Consider the following 7,891-nt stretch of genomic DNA (forward strand, 5'->3'; position numbering starts at 1 on the left):
TAACCATTTATCTCAATCGAACTAAACCCGGTTTTCCTCCCCCACCACTTTTGATACTCCACGCAGGTTGAATCAAGATTCTTTCTTAATCCTGCTTGCTTTCGCTTTTATTTCGTTTGTCTTCTTTTGTTCATTTCCTTTGCATCTGTTCTTTTTCTTTTTTTCTCTTGCTTATTAAGAGTACGAGTTCCGAGTATAACCGACGCCAGAACAAAGGAAGTCAATTTGATGAATGACGACTTGAGTCATGATATTTCGACTGCTTACGTTGGAAGCCTCGACATATCAATCCACCCTTCATAAATTTCTTTTCCTTTGCTTCCTTTTTCTTCTGCGATGATCCTTATGATCACTCGCTTTCCATTTTTCTCTCGTCCTAATCACCCCATTGCGTCTCTGTGGTTATCTCTCTGTCTCCGATATCTCTCCACTGCCGTAATGGCCCCAGAAGCAGCATCAAATCAAGGAGATGAGAAACGCCCGAACGAGCAGAACAATGAGCCAAAAGAAGAGCATCTTTCAACAGGAGTATCTCTCGAAGATCAAAGTGCCGAGGAAAAAGGACCCAAGAACTCTGCTCTAATAATCTTTTGTATCTCGTGTATCACGTTCATCAGCTGTTATCTCGGGGGATTGGTAACCGTCTCCGTCCCGGCTATATCGAAGGATTTAGCCCTGGACCCCGGTATAGAGCTTTGGTTCGCAACTCTTTCCGAGACTCGGCGAGCGAAAGGAACGTGTGCTGACGGAATAGGCCGGTATCCATGTATGCCCTTGCGACAGGATGCACACTTCTCATATTGGGAGCCGTGTCGGACGCTGTTGGGAGCCGCATTATCTTCCTGATCGGATGTTTTCTCCAGAGCATTTTCTGCATGGCCTGTGGCCTCTCGGCGACAGGAACTCAATTGATTCTCTTTCGTGTCGTCTCAGGTCTAGCAACCTCACTATGTCTTCCGTCAGCCATGAGTCTTATTAGTGAGCACTTCCCCGCGGGTAAATTACGCAACCTCGCATTTGCTTTCATGGGGGGAGGTCAGCCAGTTGGCTTTGGGGTTGGGATTCTGTGTGGAGGAATTATTGCCGACAGCGCTGGATGGCGATGGGGCTTCTACAGTGCGGCTATCGCCAATACCTTTGCCTTCCTCTTATCTTGGTGGCAGATTCCTCGCCGTCTCGTCGGAACCGTTGCCTGGCATATGCTGGTGTTTGGTATTGATTGGGTCGGGGCAGTCGCTGCTAGTGCTGCGCTAGGTCTGCTTTCTTATGCTTTGTCGTCAGTTCCCCCTGGCTCCCCTCGCATTCCAATCTATCTAAATATGTTTCAATAGGCTCATCACAGGTGATATTAAAAAAGCGCACGAGGCGCCGACAATAGCCTGCTTTTCGCTGTCAGGAGCTTTACTTATCTTCTTTGTACTCTGGCAAAGCTTCCAAGACCGCCGCAACAAGCCGACCTTGATTCGCAACTCACTCTGGAAGAATATGGCATTCACGTGTATCTGCATCAACGTGTTCATGATCTGGGGTGCCTTCAACGCGTTCGAGCAGGTAATCAACTTCTTCTTCCAGAACGTACAGCATCTTTCTGGAATCGAGACGGCCATCCGGTTTATCCCTACGCCTATCACGGGCCTCCTGAGCGCCCTTGTAACAGGGTTAGTCTTACATAGATGTCGCGCCGACGCGATTATCAATATCACCACGATAATATCCTGTGTATCGCCGCTGATCATGGCCTTAGTAGATCCAGCGTGGGTTTACTGGCGCTGTGCATTCGTGGCGATCTGTCTGAATTCGATTGCCGCTGACTCACTATTCACTGTATCGAATATTCTCATCGCGGGGGTCTTCCCTGCTGAAACGCAAGGACTGGCGGCGGGTGTGTTCAATACAGTCTCACAGATTGGGAAGAGTTTCGGACTGGCGATCGTGGCGTTGATCTCTAATCAAATCACCGGACAACAATCGCAATTCGACGATAAAGGTAGTCCTGAGGCACTGATGGTGGGATACCGTGCGGCATTCTGGACATTATTCGGGATGAATATCGCAAGTCTAGTGGTTAGTTTGTTCGGGTTACGAAAGGTCGGCAATATCGGAAAGAAGAAAACGCAGTAGCTGGTCTTTTCTTAGAGATATGTGTGGTTCCATTGCTATAGTAAATACAATTAGAATTCCTTTCCGTCAACACACTAGTACACCGTATGGAGAGCACTGGAGATTCAGCACCAAGCGCAATGGCCGCTACCTGCGAAAATTCCCTGGATGAACCAATACGCATCATCTTACAGCCCCGTGGAAATGACTTCAACTCTCTTGATAATATTATTAAAACATATCTAGTCTCTTCAGGGTGTTCAGTCGATGAATTTAACCAAAAGATCCATTACCACGTCCCAGAATTAAAGGTACGGGGGTCGTGCTGCATATTCCTTGATCTTCATAAGGGTCTACTTAGGAACCTAGACCTAAATCATGTGCAGCACGAAGTCTACTATATGCGCTGGACTGAGAACGGTACAATGTTTACATATTATACAGTCTCACCCGAGAACTTGTATAATATATATAGATATATTTTAGTCCGTCGGCTTTAGAACCTAGCTCAAGAGTAGAGCATGCTACGAAAGATACGTTTCATCAGTCATAAGGTTTTTCGAGGGGGGGGGGGAGGCGCAACTGTCGTTGTTAGGGATTTCCTCAGCCAACGATTACCGCACGGCCCGAATTGCTGTCCAACGCCCTATAACTTGTCAAAGTTGGAACCTCGTTGATTTCCTAAATTGAGATCATTACGTTGCTTGAATCTATCAACATGGCTGTGAGAAGAAACCGCTTGGGTTACTAAGGGGTTAAGAACCCCCAAGTAACTTATTCTGCTGTAATGTGCGATTATTAAACGGGTCCAAGACGAGTTATATAATTTTATCAGGATGCAGAATTTGTTCCAAAAGGGCCAAGGCTAGGCGTCCCGGCGTCCGTGTTCTGCAGATTGGACAGTTGGCACAGGCGTCACTGAGCTGGCTTGGACACGGCTGGCTCGCTGGTTGGTGGATTTTCCCTTGAAGGATCAGAGCTGATGCGCCTGGCGCCCGCTAGGCCACATTTGGCGGGTGAGATCCCCTTCCAGCTGTGATGGTGGGGGAATGGGCCCTTGGGGCTACTTATAAGAGGATAGTGCAGTGTGCAAGGCCGATGCCCTGCCTCTTTTCCGTAACATCGAATCAACGCCTACCTATGTAGCTACCTAAGCACTCAGTTCAACTAATGCCAATTCGAGGACCGACGAAGTGGAAGCAAAACTCAAGCGAGGTAAGTCCCAATAACAACAATGGAACCGGAGAGAGTTGATCTGGTCATAATTGGCGCAGGTAAATTCCCCTCCCCTCTTCTCGCGCCCTCAAACTCGTCCACCGCATATGTTCATCAGGAGCTATGTCAGCTGAAACCTGATCGCAACAGGCTGGCACGGCCTCGCGGCGGCCAAAACCGCACTCACGCTCGATCCCTGTATCAATTTGGTTGTTCTGGAATCCGCCGCCTCGGTTGGTGGTGCTTGGGCAGAGGAGCGGTTATACACTGGACTCAGGACGAATAATCTATTGGGATCATACGAGTATAGCGATTTTCCTATGCGGGACAACGTGCCTGCTTCTTTAGTTAAGCCCGGGGAGCATATACCAGGTAGAGCGATGCATGAGTATCTGAAAGCGTACGCAGAGCAGTTTGGATTCCGCGACAAAATTCGGTTGAATTGCAGGGTGGACAGTGTTGAATATTGCGACGGGGGTGAAGACAAAGGAGGGGGGAAAGAGTGGCTCGTTGGATGCACAACAGGAGGACACGAGAAGAGCTGCATTATACAGACGCAGAAACTCATCCTCGCCACGGGGCTTACCTCGCAGCCGCGCCTTCCTACATTCCCCGGCCAGGAATCTTTCGGCGTGCCACTGTTCCACTTCAAAGACCTCGCCCGTTACCAGGATACATTCTTCGCCAAACACAACAACCACAGCACAGAAGACCAACACGAACATGGAGGCAGCCTTGCCGACAAAGCACAAGCACCAATAACAGTACTCGGCGGAAGCAAATCTGCGTGGGACGCCGTCTACGCATGCGCATCTAAGGGCCACCGCGTCAACTGGGTCATCAGACCCTCTGGGACTGGACCCGGATGGATGAGCGCCGCCGCTGTTTTCTGGCCCCTCAACCTCCTCCTCGAGAGCCTCCCCTCCGTGCGTGCCTTGGGCTGGTTCAGCCCCTGCATCTGGGCGAGAGATCCGGTCCGCAGCTTCCTGCATGCGACGTGGCCCGGTAGGATGCTTGTGCGTCTGTTCTGGGCAGCCCTGGAGTGGGATATGGTCAAGGTGAATCGGTACAGCGACCACGAGGAGACGGCCAAGCTGAGACCCTGGGTAGGGTCAATGTGGGTTGCGACGGCGGTGGGGATCCTTAATTTCGCGAGTGATTTATTTAGCTTGATCCGAGAAGGACTGGTCAAGGTGCACATTGCCGACGTTGAGCGGCTGGAGCATCACACAGTCGTTCTGTCCGGCAATAACAACAGTAGCAGCACAAGCGGTGGTGGCGACAGGCTGGACACGAGGGCACTCATCCTGTGTACGGGGTGGAAAGCATCCCCAGGCATTCGGTTCTTACCGGAAGGAATCGAACAAGAGCTGGGCTTGCCCTGGGCCGCGGACCCGATCAATCAGGCGCACGTCAGGCAGGCGCGCAAAGACATATGCACGCGTCTGCCCATGCTCCGCTCCTTCCCCGAGAGCAAGGGCAGGGCCTACAACGCAACGGACGACACCAATGAAGAAACCGTTCTACACCCATTCCGCCTCGCGCGCTTCATTGTTCCCCCAGGGCTATGGGACGACCACAGCATCGCCTTCCTAGGGACAGTAACAACGTTCAATACCGCGATCATGACCGAAGTGCAGGCCCTGTGGGCGCTTGTCTATCTTAACCACGGCCGTGAACTTAACTATTACCGTGCTCATCTTCAGGAAGAAGACAAGGAGGCGATGATCCGCGAGATAGCACTGCACACCGAATTCTGCGCCCTGCGGTCCCCAGCGGACCACGGCGCGCGGAACGCGGCCTTTATTTTCGAAGTAATGCCGTATTTGGATCTCTTGCTGGGAGATCTGGGCTTGCGGACGGCGAGGAAGGGGTCGTGGTGGGCGAATTTGTTTGTTCGGCATCAGCCAAGGGATTATGCGGGATTGGTGGAGGAGTGGAAGGCGCGATTATTGTCCAAATCCTCGGAGGGCCACAAGATGAAGACTGCTTAGGGGCCTGGCAGAGAGGATTTTGTACGGGGGTGGTTCCGCGTTCTTTTTCACGGTAAACAGTTTGGTGCGTTTCAATGATGGATGTTAGCAAGTTCATAGAAGATAATTTTGTCAAGCCGGGACAAGGATCAGGACTTTAACACTAATCTATAAGAAATCTCCAAAGGCAAAACAACCGCAGCCCTCAGTGAGCAACAATCCAAACCCCAAGCACGGTCCCAATCCCATCCCATGCCGCCGAAGTGTTGTCATCTTGATATCACACTGTTTCATACTTCCCACCCGTATAGCTGTACAATAAGATGCGGGGTAGCAAGGCTGTGACAGTATACCTTATGCATCTTAAGTTGTTGTTACACGAGAGATAGTCTCACCTCCTATCTCCTCTCCCTTCCGTCTACCACTACCATCGGTTGCATTGGAAGCTTAAATAGATTCAAAACACTTTAGTATATTTTTTTTCTCTGCTAGGCGTATCAGTCCCGTCACTCTTCTCGGAAAGCACGGAATATATAGAAATTTATGTCAACTTTCCTAAGTGTCACCGTGATAGTAACTTCAGACTCGACTGCATTGAGCTGCGATCTTGGAATAATGTCGAGCTCTGTTCTATGTAATTGGGGTCAGACAGAGGTCTTTGACAGAAATCTTCTGGCCGTTCTTGGTCGCGAGACGCCTGCACTGTCTGAGAATCAGAATCCTTTTTCTGTGAGAATTGACCCAGTGGCATATTACGATAGCCGGGATGCGTTTGCCGGGTCCCGGCGGTCCCTATCGTCCAAACTCTGAGTTGCTATTGCGAAATACGTCCCAAGAGTGTAGCTTCTGCACGCTTCTTATGAATGTACGAGGTTCATCTCGAAGGCGTCACTTCTGTATGGTTTTAAATAGCTTTATAGATCACAAACCACGCTGCCAAAGCAGCAGTGAGGCGCTTTCCCCGATTAGGAACGCTATACCGGATGCAGTAATTCATCGTCACTGCCCCATATATACTACAATAGATCTGATTGGGTGATATGGAACAACCCTTTTGGTTCGGATAAGCAACTTGCATTAGTGCCGTTTTAATGTCCAGCATGAGATCATGCTGGCTACTACAAAACTGGGATTTTAGAAATAATGCTGGAGTCTGTCAATTATAAGAATCTAACCAAACCCGCTTCCTTTGTTGGCTAGGAATAAAACCATTTCGTACCACTTTACGGCAGCTCGCAGCAACAACCATGTCTCAATCAGTCCAAGGATATACGCATAACGGACCCGTCGGCTGTTCCTTGCCTTTCGACACTAAGAATTTAAATGGAAAGACGGCAATCGTCACCGGAGGTAGAATCTCACCAGCGTAATATGCCATCCTAGACAGTACCATTAACTCCCAGCAGGTGCCAATGGTCTCGGCGAAGGCTATGTTCGCGCCCTCGTTGCTGAAGGGTATGCCACTCAGGCTCTATACACAACAAGCGGCTAACACAGTACCTAGAGTCAATGTCTGTATCGCAGATCTGAACGAAGAAAAAGGAAAGAAGTTAGAAGCAGAGCTAAAGGGGTCAGTACAAAACCCCAATATCCCTACCGTGTGACAGCACCCGTTAATGATCCACAAGGACGAAATATATCCAATGCAACACCGCCATCTGGGAAGACCAAGCGCATCTCTTCCACGAAGCCGTCTCCTTTTCCCCCACAGGCAAGATCCACTACGTCGTTGCCAACGCAGGAATTCACCGACCAGATGAAGTCTTCCTGTACTCCGGCGACGACCAAGAACCACAAAAGCCGGATCTAAGCACCATCGACGTTAATATCCAGGGCACGTTATACACAGCCAAATTAGCATCGCATTACTTCATCAAGCAGAACGGCCAGAAGCCCTCACCACAGCAAGAGGATACATGTTTGGTTCTAATCGGATCTGGTGCAGCCTTCCTTGACTGCCCTCGTGCGCCTCAGTACTGTGCCAGTAAATGGGCTATGCGAGGCATCATGCATTCTCTCCGACGCACGGCGTTTTATTACGGGAGTCGGGTAAATATCATCTCCCCATGGTAAGTAATCCTGTTAGAACAACTTGTGTGACTCGGTCATTAACTTTTGTATTTAGGTATGTGAAAACAAACATTCTCTCTGAGGAAGCATTTGCCCATGTTTCTAGTCTGGGGGTGGTGTTAGCCACGGTCGAAGATGCTGGACAGTGCCTCTTGCGGATCCTTAGCGATACGGGTATCAATGGGCATTCTATTTTTGTCTCAGGGAGGAAGTGGGCTGCGCAGGGCTATATGGATTTGGACCTGGAGGATTATGCGGGCAGTCCACTGATCCAGGAAATTCAGGAGGATCAAGTGAAATCGGCGCCGGCAGAGCTGGGATTGTTTGTGTGAGGACCGCAGGTCTGGAATCGTACTTGACTTTAGAATGAATAGATTAATCACGCTCCAGTTTAGTAGACGTTGTATATTTCGGTAGTAAAGACATCATAGTCCATTATGTAGTTTCCATGGAGGAGGGGAAACGCTCAAATAAACATAGCAAAAGAAAAAAAAAAAAAAAAAAAAGAAAGAGGGAAGGTAGAGAAGGAAGAA

General features: G+C 49.6%; 3 protein-coding genes across 3 annotated transcripts; all 3 read left to right on the forward strand.

The window, feature by feature from the left end:
• Positions 1-336: 336 nt before the first annotated feature.
• On the forward strand, positions 337-2,121 carry BDV27DRAFT_168671 (major facilitator superfamily domain-containing protein; the record flags this gene model as incomplete). Its single annotated transcript, XM_032074838.1, has 4 exons — positions 337-373; positions 527-698; positions 755-1,276; positions 1,332-2,121. The coding sequence occupies 4 exons, from the start codon at positions 337-339 to the stop codon at positions 2,119-2,121; spliced, it is 1,521 nt and encodes a 506-aa protein (XP_031922418.1).
• A 1,213-nt stretch (positions 2,122-3,334) lies between these two features.
• Positions 3,335-5,309, forward strand: BDV27DRAFT_162745 (uncharacterized protein; the record flags this gene model as incomplete). Its single annotated transcript, XM_032073435.1, has 2 exons — positions 3,335-3,374; positions 3,466-5,309. 2 exons carry the CDS (start codon positions 3,335-3,337, stop codon positions 5,307-5,309), a joined length of 1,884 nt encoding a protein of 627 aa, XP_031922419.1.
• A 1,226-nt stretch (positions 5,310-6,535) lies between these two features.
• On the forward strand, positions 6,536-7,690 carry BDV27DRAFT_162746 (putative short chain dehydrogenase/reductase; the record flags this gene model as incomplete). Its single annotated transcript, XM_032073436.1, has 5 exons — positions 6,536-6,638; positions 6,695-6,743; positions 6,793-6,858; positions 6,917-7,357; positions 7,414-7,690. The coding sequence occupies 5 exons, from the start codon at positions 6,536-6,538 to the stop codon at positions 7,688-7,690; spliced, it is 936 nt and encodes a 311-aa protein (XP_031922420.1).
• Between the last annotated feature and the right edge of the window lie 201 nt (positions 7,691-7,891).

The sequence above is a fragment of the Aspergillus caelatus genome, assembly GCF_009193585.1.
Source record: "Aspergillus caelatus strain CBS 763.97 unplaced genomic scaffold BDV27scaffold_270, whole genome shotgun sequence".
In the NCBI taxonomy this organism is placed as follows: domain Eukaryota; kingdom Fungi; phylum Ascomycota; class Eurotiomycetes; order Eurotiales; family Aspergillaceae; genus Aspergillus; species Aspergillus caelatus.